Consider the following 15,684-nt stretch of genomic DNA (forward strand, 5'->3'; position numbering starts at 1 on the left):
CACAAAGGCAATCTCCTCAGGGGCTGAGGCAACCTCCTCCTTGGCCACAAAGCAACCACCTTTTCAGACAAAGAAGTAACTGTCTTCTCAGGCACAGCGGCAACTGTCTTCTCAGGCACAGCGGCAACTTTCTTCTCAGGCACAGCGGCAACTTTCTTCTCAGGCACAACGGTAACTTTCTTCTCAGGCACAGCGGCAACTTTCTTCTCAGGTACAGCGGCAACTTTCTTCTCAGGCACAGCGGCAACTTTCTTCTCAGGCTCAGCGGCAACTTTCTTCTCAGGCACAGCGGCAACTTTCTTCTCAGGCAGAGCGGCAACTTTCTTCTCAGGCACAGCGGCAACTTTCTTCTCAGGCACAGCGGCAACTTTCTTCTCAGATACAGCGGCAACTTTCTTATCAGGCACAGCAGTGACATTCTTCTCAGGCACAGCAGTGACTTTCTTCTCAGGCACAGCGGCAACTGTTCTCTCAGGCACAGCGGCAACTGTCCTCTCAGGCACAGCGGCAACTTTCTTCTCAGGCACAGCGGCAACATTCTTCTCAGGCACAGAAGTGACTTTCTTCTCAGGCACAGCAGCAACTGTCTTCTCAGGCACAGCGGCAATTTTCTTCTCAGGGACAATGGCAACTGTTGTCTCAGGCACAGCGGCAACTTTCTTCTCAGGCACAGTGGCAACTTTCTTCTCAGGCACAGCGGCAACTTTCTTCTCAGGTACAGCGGTAACTGTCTTCTCAGGTAGAGCGGCAACTTTCTTCTCAGGCACAGTGGCAACTTTCTTCTCAGGCACAGCGGCAACTTTCTTCTCAGGCACAGCGGTAACTGTCTTCTCAGGCACAGCGGCAACTTTCTTCTCAGGCACAGCGGTAACTGTCTTCTCAGGGACAGCGGCAACTTTCTTCTCAGGCACAGCGGCAACTTTCTTCTCAGGCAAAGCGGCAACTTTCTTCTCAGGCACAGCGGTAACTGTCTTCTCAGGCACAGCAGTAACTGTCTTCTCAGGCACAGTAGTAACTTTCTTCTCAGGCACAGCAGTAACTGTCTTCTCAGGCACAGCGGCAACTGTCTTCTCAGGCACAGCAGTAACTGTCTTCTCAGGCACAGCGGCAACTTTCTTCACAGGCACAGCAGTAACTGTCTTCTCAGACACAGCAGCAACTTTCTTCTCAGGCACAGCAGTAACTATCTTCTCAGGCACAGCAGTGACTGTCTTCTCAGGCACAGTAGTAACTGTCTTCTCAGGCACAGCGGCAACTGTCTTCTCAGGCACAGCGGCAACTGTCTTCTCAGGCACAGCGGCAACTGTCTTCTCAGGCACAGCGGCAACTTTCTTCTCAGGCACAGCGGTAACTTTCTTCTCAGGCACAGCGGCAACTTTCTTCTCAGGCGCAGCAGCAACTTTCTTCTCAGGCACAGCAGCAACTTTCTTCTCAGGCACAGCAGTAACTGTCTTCTCAGGCACAGCAGTAATTGTCTTTTCAGGCACAGCAGTGACTGTTTTCTCAGGCACAGCAATAATTGTTTTCTCAGGCACAGCAGTGACTGTCTCCTCAGGCACAGCAGTGACTGTTTTCTCAGTCACAGCAGTAACTGTCTTCTCAGGCACAGCAGTGACTGTTTTCTCAGGCACAGCTGTAACTGTCTTCTCAGGCACAGAAGGAACTGTCTTCTCAGGTACAGCAGTGACTGTCTTCTCAGGCACAGCAGTGACTGTCTTCTCAGGCACAGAAGGAACTGTCTTCTCAGGTACAGCAGTGACTGTTTTCTCAGGCACAACAGTAACTGTCTTCTCAGGCACAGCAGTGACTGTCTTCTCAGGCACAGCAGTAACTGTTTTCTCAGGCACAGCAGTAACTGTCTTCTCGGGCACAGCAGTGACTGTCTTCTCGGGCACAGCAGTGACTGTCTTTTCAGGCACAGAATCAACCGTTTCTTCAGGCACAGAGTCAACTCTCGCATCGGGCACAGAGGTAACCGTCTCTTTCGGCGCAGAAGTTTTTATTTCTTCTGGTGAGGGTGAATCTATGTTTTCAGGCATGGAAGACGTCGACTGTTTTGGAGGAAAAGAAGTTTCCTTTGCTATAAGTGGAGCTTCTAGTTCTTCGTCTGATGTGAGTTGATTTTCTGGTGCAAGTGAAATTTGAATTTCTGGTATTAAAGAAATTTGTGGTTCTGATACGAATGGAACGTCCTCTCCAGATGCTGATGAAGATTCCTCATCTTGTGAAGATGATGACGAAGCCTCCTCATCCTCTGATAAGGAATGTTCCTCCTCAGACGAAGAAGAGTCTCCTGACGATGAAGTCGTCTCTTCATCAGAAGGCGAAAATTGTTCATGGAGTCCAGCATATGATATAAGGAGATCTTGAACAGGTTCTTCCGGAATCTCCTCCAATCCTGATGGAAGCCATGCTTGGGAATTTTCGAATACTTGTGCTAAATAAGCATCAGGTACTTGTTGAGCAAGAACGCTTGATGATAGAATGCTTGGGTTTGAAGTAAGGATAATATCGCTGTTTGGAGTTTCTGGTAGCTGTGTTACTGATATCTCTTGTGGTTCTGTTGTAGGGGACTCATTACCGCGATCAGGAACAGCTTGTTGATGCTGCAGTGGAAGCTGGGACGTTGATAATCTTGCTGTACTCGAATCCTCTGCTATAGATGCTTCAAATGGTATTACAGGAGAAGCAGTAGGTATCTCATCTGAGAAACATTCAAGTGATGCTGGAGACTCATCATTGATACATGATGCTGACAATCCTGACATCTGCTTTTGAGAAGATTGTGTATCTGACTTCGAGGATCGAGGGGATGGCACTGGCTGTTGTGGGAGGGAGGACTGTCGCGGCGGAGGGGGTGGAGGCTGTCGTGGTGGAGGTGGAGGCACTTCTGGAATTTCAATTTTTTCCAGATTCTCTATCAGAAGTGATGGAGAAATTTCTGTCATGCACGAAAGAGCTTTATGATTAGGTGAGAGAGAGGAAGGCTTTTCCATATTTGCTGAAGAAATGTCAAGATCTGCACCCCTTTCTGAAGATTCTGACACTTCAGATGACATGGAAAGACTCTCTGGTATCTTTGTACTCTCCAGCAGCTTTTGCACAGGATCAAAACCATCACTATGATAAACGTCTTGGGAGGTGGATGGGGTAGACTCTTGTGTTGCTGGTGATGAGTGCTGGGAACTGCACGTTGAAAGAGGTTCAGAAGGCTGTGAGGTCTGGGTCACATCAGGCATTTGAGGTGGTGGCTGGCGAGGTATGGGAGGAGGTACTTCAGGAATCTCCATTCTGTCGAGCTCCTTTAGTTGTTGCAAGGAAGTCACTTGAGGGAGGGTCATTAGGGGAACACTGGGAGGTACCTCGGGATTATTCTGGTTAGGTGGCAGAGTATTGTACGTTTTCAAAAACTGCCGCTGTGCTGTGTCGGTTTTCTGTCTTGAAGGGGACCGAGAGCTGGGGCTTTCATTGGTCTTTAAGCTTTGTGGCTGTACAGTTTCAGAAATGTTATCAGTAGATATTTCTTGCATCTGTATAGGAATTGTTTCCCCAGCAACAGCCTGCATAGCCCATGAAGTAGCAGGAGGAGGTTGTCGCGGAGGTGGTGGCGGTACTTCATGAATTTCTATATCCTCTAGCTTCTTCAGCAGGTCTGATGATAAAGCACCAACTTCCTCTTGCGACGCTTCAGAGGTTTGAGACGGGTACCTATTAGCAGGTGTTGTTTTTAACTCTGTTGGAAAATCGCCTTCAAGAATGCTTGAAGGTCCACAAAGTTGTGTTTCAGAAGTCTGTGACGTAAGGAGTGGTGGAGGTCGAATTGGGGGTGGTGGGGGTACTTCAGGGATCTCTATTTTCTTCAGTTTCTCGATTATCTTTTCAGGAGTCTTAGCAGAGTCTTGTAGGAGTGTACTGGTGGTGTGAGCTTCAGAGTCATCCAATGATTCATCACTTGAATCTTTTAAAGGCTTTGAAGAGTTTTCATTTCCTGGTGAAAAACATATCTCTGCATTTTCTTGATCAGAAATCACTGCTGTTGACAACAATATGCTCTGTGTAGATGGTAGAGGTGATAGAGGATGGCGGGATGGCGGAGGTGGCACGCCTGGTATCTCCATCTTCTCCAAATCAGATAGCATTTGCGCTAGAGGCTTTGAATCAGACTGTGCTGAAGCATCTTTTTCTCTGTGAGGTGATGTAGCCTCTGCAGATAGAGATGGCAAAGTTTGGGAGACTGCACTTGGAGGAGGATATCTAGGGGGCGGTGGAGGTATCTCTGGAATGTGTATCTTTTCCAAATCAGGTAAAAGAACACCTGATGACTCACTGAGAATGGATGAGTGATTCTCCAGGCATTTCATCATACGTGTGTCTGAATCAATTGAAGGAATTGATTCTTGTTTCTGAGGTGCTGGTGGTGACTGGGATTCCTCAGTGGTTGCAAAGTGCTCCAGAGAGGATGACACTGACTTTTCTGATGCGTGATTGCTGGAGAGGATCAAATAAGAGTCCTTAGTTGAAATCTCATTACAGCCTTCTTTCAAATTAGAATCAGAAAGCAGTTCACTTGTGGCTTCTAGACTAGCTGAGGGAGAGGCAATTGAGATGATCTGGGGGAATTCTTTTACAGGTTCCTCAGATGTGCTAAGGAGACATACCGAATGTTGTTTTGAGTGACCTCGGGAGATGCTGAGACAGAGGCCTCAATTTCCATGTTATCTTTTGGAGGCGGTGGAGGAACTTGTGGAATAGGTATCATCTCCAGCTCTTCGTACACAGCAGAGACCCGCTTAAGTCTCTCTAATGTTGCCTCATCTCTCCTTGGTTTCTCTCTCAGGTGTACCACGTCATCTACTACAGCAGATTCCGACTCCAAGGAAGTCAGGGATGAATTCAGTGACCTTGGGGGCGTCTCAGGATGTGGAGAGGATGAGCCAGTGTATGAAAGTGATCTTGTATGACATGGTGACCGCTCTTCTGTAGATGACTCTACATTGGAAGTAAGCAACCCCAGATTCGGTGTGAGTGATGCTGTTCTGGGAGGTGGTAGTGGCGGCTTCTGAGTGGGCCGTTTCCTGCTGCATGATTTTGCTCGACGATTTGTTTTCTTTGTCGACTCCACATCAGGATTTTCATCAGCCGCTGGGGGCGTAGCGGTATTCAAAGCTGCAGCGTGTGACTGGTCATTTGACTGAGAAGTTATTTCAGACTGACTCTGATCCACAAGAACAGGTAGAGAGTCAGATAACACTTCTTGATTGTCCACTTTTGTTGTTGCCTCTTGCTTGGGTTCATTTAACGGTTCAAGTTTCACGTTTTCAGTGTTGTGTTTGAGAGGTTGTTGTAATTCGTGTTCTGTTACATTTTCAAGTCTTAAGTTAGCTGTTTCTTCAACTTGTTGCCCTTTCTCTGTGTCAGATTTAAGGAGATCTAGTTCGGAAGTTTTGTCACTGCCTTCACCAGACGACTCAGACTTTGCTGAAGATTTAGACTCGGTCTCCTTCTCCAAGTAGAACAAGACAGGATTATCAAGATTGGTCTCTAGATAAGGTTTCACTACTGTCTCCACACCTAAGGAACTCTTATGCTTCTTTTTCTTCTTTTTCACTCCAGAAGCTTTCATCTTCACTTGTGGTATTTCAGGAGACGCTCTTTCATTTTTCGCAGCAGGATCTTTCATTTCTCTCTCTGATACTTCAGTAGACACTCGCTCCTTTGTCACTTGAGAAGTTTCCATAACTTGTTCTGGTATTTCAGGAGACTCTCTCTCCTTTATCGTTTTAGAAGTTTCCACCTTTCCTTCTGGAACTTCAGGTGGCGTTTTCTCCTGTTTCACTCCAGATTTTTGCATCTCTTTTTCAGGTACTTCGGGAGACGCTTTTTCCTCTCCTTTCACTTTACAAGCTTGCATCTCTCCTGGTATTTCTGGAGACGTTGGCTCCTTTTCCATCTCAACAGCTTCCATCTCTCCTTCTAATGCATCAGATGTTCGCTCCATTTTAATTCCAGAAGCTTTCATCTCTCCTGATATCTCAGAAGACTCTTGTTGTTGGAGCGCCTCCATTGCCAAATCATTATCATTCTCTGTCAAGTATGTGAATTCTGTTGTTTCACCTAAGTTTGGGGAGTCATTGGTGTCTCTGTTATTAACTTCATCAGCAAAATCTTCTTCCTTCCATTCGTCGGAGAGGTTGTCTTCGGAGGAAGCAAAGCCCATTTCTTCCACCATGTTGTGGTACGAGCTGCGAGACCTGCGGCCATTATTTGCGTCCATGTCATCTGGTTCCTCCGGTGAAAAGGAGTCTTCAACAGAGTGTTCCCTGTTTGCTTCTCCTTGTGTTGATTGTCTCCTTTCTGCGTTTTCTAAAGCTGCATCTTCTCTGTCTGGCTCATTTGTTATTGTGTTTTGGCTAATTGCTTCATTATTGGTGTTGTCTATCTTGATTGGTTTGTCAGTAAAACTATCTTGTTTCCTTAGCTCATATACGACTCTGGGTCCTCTAATTGGTTCATTCATGACTCTTCCGTCCTTAAGTGAATCATCTGTTGCTGAGTCTTCTTCAGCTGGCTCTACAGAAAGAGGTTGCTCAGTAGTTTGTGTCTCCGCGTATGAGTTGTCTCCATCTTCTTTCTCAGTGTTAGGTTTCTTTCTTACCACCTCGCCTGCCACTTGGCTCGATATGGATGGGAGATTTGTTGTGTTGTCTTTATTTGCTCTTTTTATGGCCTCGTTCTCCTTATGTGTCTCTCGTGATGTGCTTCCTGCAACAGGTTGGTAAGTCACAGCTCTTACCTCTGTAAGACGTGGAGACTCTGGGGAGGAGCTGCTGTAATTACCGTCACTACTGTTGTTACCATGGGATCGTCTTTGTTGCTTAGAAGGAGAGCGTTGGCGTGTGACAACCTGCTCGGTGAACTGGCGGTGGAACACAACTTGACTTGTGTTGGGAGTGACATCGACAGCGATCATCCCTGCTTCAGCCCTCCTTCTCACGCTCTCAAAGACATTTCCTTGCTGCCACGACTCCACTGCACTGTGCGCCACCTCTCCTACTGAGCTCTCACTGTTCTCTATAAGGTCACGCAGCACCCTTGCCTCATTTTGCATCATGTGGATCTCATTTTGCAGCTGTTCCAGAGTCACTGGTGTGGCCTCCTTTGCCGCACCCGACTTGGTGTCTGGTCTAGCCTGGAGTACGGTGATCTGTGCTTCATCTTCGTTCTCAGTGCTCGAGAATTCCTCAGAAATTTCCACCCTTGTTGGTTCAATAGCTGTTTCGACCTCAAGGATAAAGTCAAGTTCTTCCTCAGGTTCCTCGACTTCAAAGTCTATAGGGACTCTCACCCTGGATGCCGAGTGGGTGGGAAGAAAGCTGGTCTCCCGCCACTGCACTGCCATTGTGCCTCCTTATGTCTGCCTTCTGCACTGCTTCCACACTGCCATGCCACTTTTCCAGCCTGTCACCATACACACACGACTATACCTGTAAGAATTTCACTGATTTAGGAAGTCTGAGCAAATTTCCATCACTTTTGCCTTCAGTTTTCAGGTATATCATAATTTGTACTTTTATGGCACTTTATCTGCTGATTCATCACTTTCATGCTGTATTTCAATAATAACTCACAGCAATACCCAGCAGCCCTACACACAGTCGCATACCTGCCCGGCGCCCGCCACTCACCCTTCCTTTCACTCGCAATTGAAACGGCGAACTTTTCCCGGAGCTTCACCTGTCATTGCTCTCATATTTTGCACTCAGACACACGATTCATGTCTTCCTGTTTCTCACGATTTCTTAACACTCGACCGTGAGCACACAGGTCGTCTCTCTCAGTGAAGTGTCACGACGCTTTATATATTTTCACGAGCAGCGGCAGGAGCAGCAGGACGCCCCGCCGGCCGCCGTCTTAACAGTGGTGGCGACTCGTTTGTTGCATAAAACTGAGAGTAGTGTTGCCCTACTGATCTTTACACCACTGCTTGAGTTGTCCAGCAGCTGATCCAGCAGCCGACGTTCTCCGAGAACCCGCACTTTCTCCTCTGCTCTGGACACGAGCCTGCCTCTCGCAATACTCAAATGCCAACACGCAGACCTCATACAACAGTTTGTCTGCCCGCCTAAGTGGTAAAAGGTCATATATAGAACTGGTTCTAGTTCACCAAGGACAAGATTGCAGTGTTGGCATGTCCGTGACGGAAAACCAGGCACTCTGGTGGGGAGAAGGTCCAAACCTCAATCTTTGCTACATTTTTCAATGCACTCACTCCCAACAACACTCCTGGATGTAAAAATTCTAGTTTAATTTTCAATTATTGTGAATATCTATGTCGGCAATTATTTGCACAAGGTACAATAATTAACTTCACTCGTAGAAATCCAGAAATTCATATGTTTCTCACTCTACACTCTAATAATCATTAGTGTTGATTTTTTGCAAGATTTTGTGTAATAATATAATGAACTCAGTCACAAGAGATGTCACTCGCTCACTCGGCAGCACAACCAGTACATCCAGCTCTGACAGGAACACTTGTGGACACCGGCGCACCGCCTTAGCCAGCCTGGGAGGGTATGTGTGCTAAGCATGTCCGAGACGGCGTAGGTTTGCCGATTACTATGGAGGCTCACGTCACCCTGGCCCGCCTGGCATGACAAGGGCTTATCTACCTGGCGTTCGATTCCTTTTCCCTCGACTTGTTGCGACTCTCCCTGGCCGCCATCGAGGTCAGTGGGAGGCGGGAGGGAGAGAAAGGAGTATCTGGTGGTGGTGGTGATGGTGGTGGTGATGCTGCGGAGTGCGGTCATAAAGGTACCGGTGTTTTAATAGTGGTGGTGATGGTGTTGGTGGCAAGGGTGGTGTTGGTGGGAGAAAATATCTCAGGAAGTAGTGTAGGTAGTGATCGAGTGTTGTTTTATCTTATCGTTGTATTGTGTTATCATTAGAATGCCTGCCTGATAAGAAACACCGCCACCACCTTCACCGTCATGGTTATTTATCTTTATACACCACCCTCACCACCACCACCACCACAACAGCAACGACTCCTACCACAACCATCACTACTATTACTACCATCACCACCACAATCATCACCATATACCCGTCATGACTACCACAACCACTATCATTACCATTACCATCACCACCGCCAGTACTACCAGCGCTATCACAACCACCACAACCACCACCACTACCACAACCACCACCACTACCACTACCACAACCACTACCACTACCATCACCACTACCACCACTGCATACCATTAACACCAATATGTCCACCAGGACGATATAGTATTCAAATCACCCCCGTTACACACACACACACACACACACACACACACACACACACACACACACACACACACCACCACCACCACCACCACCACAACCACAACCACCACGCCATAAAATTAATATCTTTACTTGTACGACTAAGTTAACAATATTAAAATCTCCATATCCGATAAGCCACATATCGACCTTCAATTCAAGATAAATAGCTATTCAAAATATTGCTTAAGTGTGTGTGTGTGTGTGTGTGTGTGTGTGTGTGTGTGTGTGTGTGTAGCGTTTCTAGCAGTCAAGAAGCCGCTGATCTAAGGGAAAACAATCAGCATTATTGAGTCAGCTGTGTTCGTGGTGGCTTGGAGCTCCGCAGAAAACGTACCAAGTTTGGGAAGTAAGAAAATGCTACGCTTTCATGGGAGACTAAAATGGATTGGATAGGCGGGCAAGCTCCACACAACCGGATAGAGTGTGTGTGTGTGTGTGTGTGTGTGTGTGTGTGTGTGTTTCTCATAGTTAGCAGTATCATACATTAACTAAAAGCCTCTTATTTTATCACGTAACTTTTACATCATACATAATTTGTCTCTTTCTACTTAAATGAGTGAGGGAGAAGACTGAAGACACCCTTAAATTATGCATCCTTCCGCTCTCTTTTCATACCACTATTTTACCCTCCTTCTTGCATTGTCTTGGTGTCCCCGCTGTAGCTCTTTTGTCTTCCGCATTTCCTCTCATTTATTTATCCCACTGTCGTACCTTCCTTGCCTCCCTTCCCTCCCTGCACACTTCTTTTCATTCCTGTCAACTCACCCGCAAGGTTTCCTTTTACTCTCCTCCCTCCCCTGTCCGCTTAAGCCTCACGTTCCCTCCCCTCCTCATCCTCCTCCCTTATCCAGCATTCAGGAGAGACGCCCTCGTGTGTGCTAGACTCAACACAAGAATTTAGCGGCAGGCGAGGCGCAGCCGGACGTGTGACTTGGAGAATTGTGGTTGCAGTCACTCAAGGAGAATACCAATGATAGGATATGTTCACCTTTGCCATTAGTCGTGTACATGCTGCCCCGTTCATGCCTGGCTTACGCAACACTGGGACAGGGCGAAGAAGGGAAGGAGAGAGAGAGAGAGAGAGAGAGAGAGAGAGAGAGAGAGAGAGAGAGAAGAGAAGTGGTGGTGGAGGTGTTGGGAGTGACGTTACTGTGTTAGAAGTTCCTCTTTTTTTTCGCTCTCACACTCGCATTTTTTCTTTTTTTTTTCCTTTTTATACAGTTAAGTGAGTGATTCTGGGTTGTGGTATGCAAGCGAGAGAGAGAGAGAGAGAGAGAGAGAGAGAGAGAGAGAGAGAGAGAGAGAGCATTATAAGGATTCATAAAAATACATATCACATAGATCTTACTATCCATACTAGGTTGTCTGGCCTCATATCTGAGAGAGAGAGAGAGAGAGAGAGAGAGAGAGAGAGAGAGAGAGAGAGAATAAACCGACTAACAGAAACAAAGACAGTAACAGGCAGAGACAAGAAGACGTCTGGAGATCGTCATTCTGTCAATATTAGATGAAGAACGGGAAGCGGCACTCCTTCGCATCCTCCCTCCCTCTCTTCCTCCCTCCCTCATTCCTTCAACCGTGACTCACTACCTAGCGGGAACCCTCATCGTGGTGAAGGACATAAAATCATAACTCCAAACACTCAGAAAAACAAAGAAGAAAGAAAACCATAATTGTCTTGTGTACATAGAATTTTCGCATCTCGAGCTCTTGGTTTTGGCGAAATTGACAGTCACGCTTTGTTCTGACGAGTGACTTGAAGGAGAAATTCATACGACCATAATGTTTACTGCTTCTTAGGACTGAATACATGTCTTAGGGAAACTCCTGTGTGTGTTTGAAGGGAATGCTGAGTTGATGCGTGGAATTAAGCGCTTTAAAGGGGAAAATCTTGCGTGAAATTCTGCAAGGTATTTCTTTTTCTGTATTTTTGTTTGCAGGGAAATATTACTCAGTGGTGGAATTGAGGATTAGACTTGGCTTATTTGCACTTGTCATTACTCGTTTGGCGTCTTGTTTAAGTTTTTTTTTTTTTTTCTTGTATTTCATTTACTTATTTATTATTTAACGTGAGTGTGGGAAGTGCTGGAGGTCACCGAGTCTTACTTACGCTTGTCTCAATGTATTTTTAAGTCCACCTCACTCCTGCTGCTCCTACTTCCACCTCCACATGATCATCCACTTCTTATAACTTGTCTGCCGTTATCGTGTCCTAACTCTAACCCGCCCTAGCTTCAGTCTCCACCCACGCCAACTCTCCATCCATTTGTAGCTTATAGAGACTTTTTATCTTTTTAATCATTCACACCGTTGTTACTGTCATCACTCGTCACAACCACCACCATCATCCACTCCACGCATCACGGCCACTCTCGTCATCTACTCCACGCATCACAGACACTCTCGCCATCCACTCCACGCATCACAAACACCCTCCCCATCCACTCCACGCGTCACAACCACCCTTGTCATCCACTCCACGCATCACAGACACTCTCGCCATCCACTCCGCGCATCACAACCACCCTCGCCATCTATTCCTGCCATTTCAACATGTCTCTTCATTGTTTTTTGTCACCAATTCACTTATAACTTTCTTTTATGTAAGAGGTGAACGCTAGCCAAGTGGGACTGAAAGAGTATAGAAGAGCTCCAATTAATTGCCAGTCCCCGTGTAGGTTTGAGAAAGTTAAATGTGGACAAGTCATAAGAAGATGGAAATACAGTAAGGAGTGCTGTTTGACCCAATATTCAACTCTTGAGTCTCTGGTTTTTTATTAAGGTATTCATCTTAAGCCTTGTGGAAGTTTTCAAGGTTGATGGGGCTAAGAGTTTGAAGGATGTGTGTATGAGTGTGTGGTGCTTTGTCTGACCCGCTCGGTGTGGGAATCCTGGCCTTGTATATATAGAGACAAATTGATACCATGCCATACCGTGTTTCCCTATTCATTTTACTTACTACTTGGTGATTTTATAAAGCTTCAGAAACTCATGTGGGGATTAAAATAGTGAAGACCGGCCATTAATCTTCTGACCTTCATAGAGCCTTCCTAATGTCAATGAAATCGTCTAATCATACCCAAAATTTATGGTAAAAATTCGTCTCAGTATTAAGGGGGTTAATCGTGACTATGCATTGTAAATCATTGAACATTACTATTGCAATCCATTACTTCTTCACTAACACCACATTTCCACTGTACCGTAGACCACCACCATCGCCACCACTACTGTTATCATCACCACTACTAACACACCTCACTCAAGACGTCTATCACTAAAACCTTTACCCTTCCCGCCTTTCATCACCTACCGACCCTCTCTCCACCCCGTACACCCTCTCTCTACCCCTCCTGCCGTCCTCTCTTCCCCTGCTACTTCCCTGTCTCTTCTCCCGGTGCCAAGGGATAATTTTAGGGCCTCTCTGAAGTGTTGTATTAGCGCAGGGATCATGACGTCACTGGCAGCATCTAAATATTTACTCACTCTTTTTAATTTCCCTCCTACGTTCGCCATTTCCTTCTTCATTGCTGACTGAACGATATTTTCTTTCGGTTTCTCTCTTTCTCTTTTATGTAACGTTTTTGGTTTGATCTAATTTTGCAGTTTACGTATTGTAGTCAAATGAAATAGTTTATTGTAAGGTTGGTGTTTGAAAGCCTCTATAATTCTTTGTAAATCTCTCTCTCTCTCTCTCTCTCTCTCTCTCTCTCTCTCTCTCTCTCTCTCTCTCTCTCTCTCTGCCAACAACATCCGGCTTTCATCTAGATAGAAAAAGTATGAAGATAACAGTAAACTATGAATGAAGAAGGTTTGCCACAGAAAATACTTAATGACAGCATGTGAGAGGGACTGTAAGAATACTCGTACACTGGATGTTTTTTTATTTTATCTAATTTATTTTTTTATGTTTTTACTTTTTATTTTTATTTCATTCTATTCTATTTTATTTATTTATCTATTTATAATTTTTTTTTTCTTTGTCTGGGTGAGAAGTAATGTTTTCGACAAATGTACTGCGGATTGACACGTCTTCCTCTTCCTCCCTTCATTCATCTATTTCCGTTTTGTACATTCATCCAACGCTTACATTGTTTTTGTTGTTGTTGTTATGGTTTCTTAGCAAGGAAGACACCCTTCTTCAAAACACACACACACACACACACACACACACACACGCAGAAAGAGAGAGAGAGAGAGAGGACAAGGAAAAATAATATAACTGTGAAGAGGAGACTAAGAAATTCAAACAGAAAGGACAAGGAGGAGGAGGAGGAGGAGGAGGAGGAGGAGAAGGAGAAGGTTTAAAGTTCCCAGGAATTCAACACCGTTCCTTCTTCTCCCTTTCTCCTCCCCCCTTCCTTCGCTCTCCTCTTTCCCCCGTCTTGCTCTTCTATTCACCTTTCGTCCTTAATCCAACATGACATTTACAAAGAAAATGAGAAAGAAGCAAAACAAGAAAGAAAAGGAGGTCGACACTTCGCTGTTTGTGAGGGAACAATGAGAAGAGTCGATTGTTTAGTAAGATGATGGTGAGGTCGAAGTAACAATAACGGGAGGGAAGGAGGAGAGGGAGAGGCAGGAGGGAGGGGAGACACAGGAGGGAGGAAGAGACAGGAAGGGAGAGATCAGCCGTCTTTTTATAGGTAGAGGAAAGAAAAAGAAGGAAAACAAATGGAGGAGTGAAAGACATAAGTAGATTTCTGGGTGAAGGAGAGAGAGAGAGAGAGAGAGAGAGAGAGAGAGAGAGAGAGAGAGAGAGAGAGAGAGAGAGAGAGAGAGAGAGAGAGAGAGAGAGAGAGAGAGAGCAGGTGGAAGGAAGAGTCTCCCTCCTTTTACTGTCTCCTTCACCCCCTTCTCTCCTTCCTTCCTTTTCTCCTGTCCGTTCCCTCTCCTTTTCCCGCCTCTCATCCCTGACCGCCTGCTGCTTCTCTTCCGTCCTCCTCCTCCTCCTCCTCCTCCTCCTCCTCCTCCTCCTCCTCCTCCTCCTCCTCCTGCTTCTCCTCTTCATCCTGCCTCATCCTCTTCCTCCCTTTGTCTTCTTTCCTTCACAGGCTTCCTTCCCTTCGCTTTATCCCTTCTCCTCCCTCTCCTCCTCCTCCTCCTCCTCCTCCTTCTCCTTACAAAAAGCTGGAACAAGATCTAAAAAGTGATAATATTGAGAGAATCCTGATAATTTTTCCTTACTATATTTTCTTAATCACCGTGTGTGTGTGTGTGTGTGTGTGTGTGTGTGTGTGTGTGTGTGTGTGTGTATGTGTGCGTGTAGTAGATCAATGCCGAGGAAACTGAAAGTAAATACAACACACTCAGCAAGGGGAGAAAGTGGTCAGTATGGTGGACAGACACGTTCACCTTGCCTCGCTCACTGGGCAATAAAGGACAACAACTATGCCCTCCTCTCACCTGTGTCCACCTGCGTCCACCTGTGTCCTATACCACCTTTTTAACCCATCTTCTTTCCATCCCATGTCCATAATTTTCTTCTTTTTCCTCTTGTTCTATGTCTTTTATTCTTCTCCTCTTTCTCCTCTTCCTCCTCCTCTTCTTCTTCTCATTTCTTTCCATCTTTGACCTATACCATCTTTTAATACATTTTTTTTCCATTCCATGTCTATATATATTTTTCTTATCTCTTTATTTTTCCTCTTTTTTTCTTGTTTTATATCTATTTCTTCTCTCCCTCCTTCTCCTCCTCCTCCTCTTCCTCTTCTTCTCATTTGTGTCCTACCATCTTTTAACCCATCTTTTTTTCATTCCTTGTCTATATTTTTCTTACTTTTCCTGTTTTTATTCTTCTGATTATTGTCTTCATGCTTCTATTTTCCTCTTTTTCTTCATATGTTTGATTCTTCTCCTCCTCCTCCTTCCTTTTTTTTTTTTTTGTCTTTATATTTCTTTTGATTATTATTTTCATCCTTTTTTTTTTTCCTCTTGTTCTGTATTCCATTAATTCTCCTCCTCCTCCTCCTCCTCCTCCTTCTTTTTGTTCTTCTCTTTTTTTTAATCTCACTGTGATCATATTTCCTGTTTTCTTTTTTTTTCTTCTATATTCTTACACCTCTTCTCTTCTTCTCGCTCTTATATACCGTTTCTATTTCTCTCTCTTTTATTCTCCTCCTGAAGCTTTTTACTCTACTTTCCACTTACTCTCAATGTGTATAACTTCTTTTTCTGATATTTCTGCTCCTACTCCTGTTTCATGTTATTTATTTCCCTCATTATCTTTCTCTTCGTCTTTTATTCTTTTTTTTTTCTACCACTCTCAATGTTACTTTTATTTTTCTCTTTATTGAAATATTATCTTTCCTCTCACTCGTCCTCCTCCTCCTCCTCCTCTTC

The 15,684-nt window shown here is 45.2% G+C and overlaps 2 protein-coding genes across 6 annotated transcripts in view; both read right to left on the bottom strand.

Annotated features, from left to right (window-relative positions):
- The window catches only part of LOC123513007 (serine/arginine repetitive matrix protein 2-like), a 163,852-nt gene that overhangs the window by 117,645 nt on the left and 30,523 nt on the right, over positions 1 to 15,684 (bottom strand). The window lies entirely within an intron of this gene.
- LOC123513009 (uncharacterized protein DDB_G0284459-like) lies at positions 4,372 to 9,019 on the bottom strand. 2 transcript variants are annotated; one of them, XM_045269817.1, is made up of 2 exons: positions 8,496 to 9,019; positions 4,372 to 8,283 (listed from the first exon to the last, which is right to left on the bottom strand). In XM_045269817.1, exon 2 carries the CDS (start codon positions 7,397 to 7,399, stop codon positions 4,625 to 4,627), a length of 2,775 nt encoding a protein of 924 aa, XP_045125752.1. In that variant the 5' UTR covers positions 7,400 to 8,283; positions 8,496 to 9,019; the 3' UTR covers positions 4,372 to 4,624. The 2 variants fall into 2 exon arrangements, with proteins under 2 accessions (XP_045125752.1, XP_045125753.1); XM_045269818.1 differs by having other exon boundaries at positions 4,372 to 7,484; positions 7,686 to 9,019.

Source organism: Portunus trituberculatus, chromosome 35, assembly GCF_017591435.1.
Source record: "Portunus trituberculatus isolate SZX2019 chromosome 35, ASM1759143v1, whole genome shotgun sequence".
Taxonomy (NCBI): Eukaryota; Metazoa; Arthropoda; class Malacostraca; order Decapoda; family Portunidae; genus Portunus; species Portunus trituberculatus.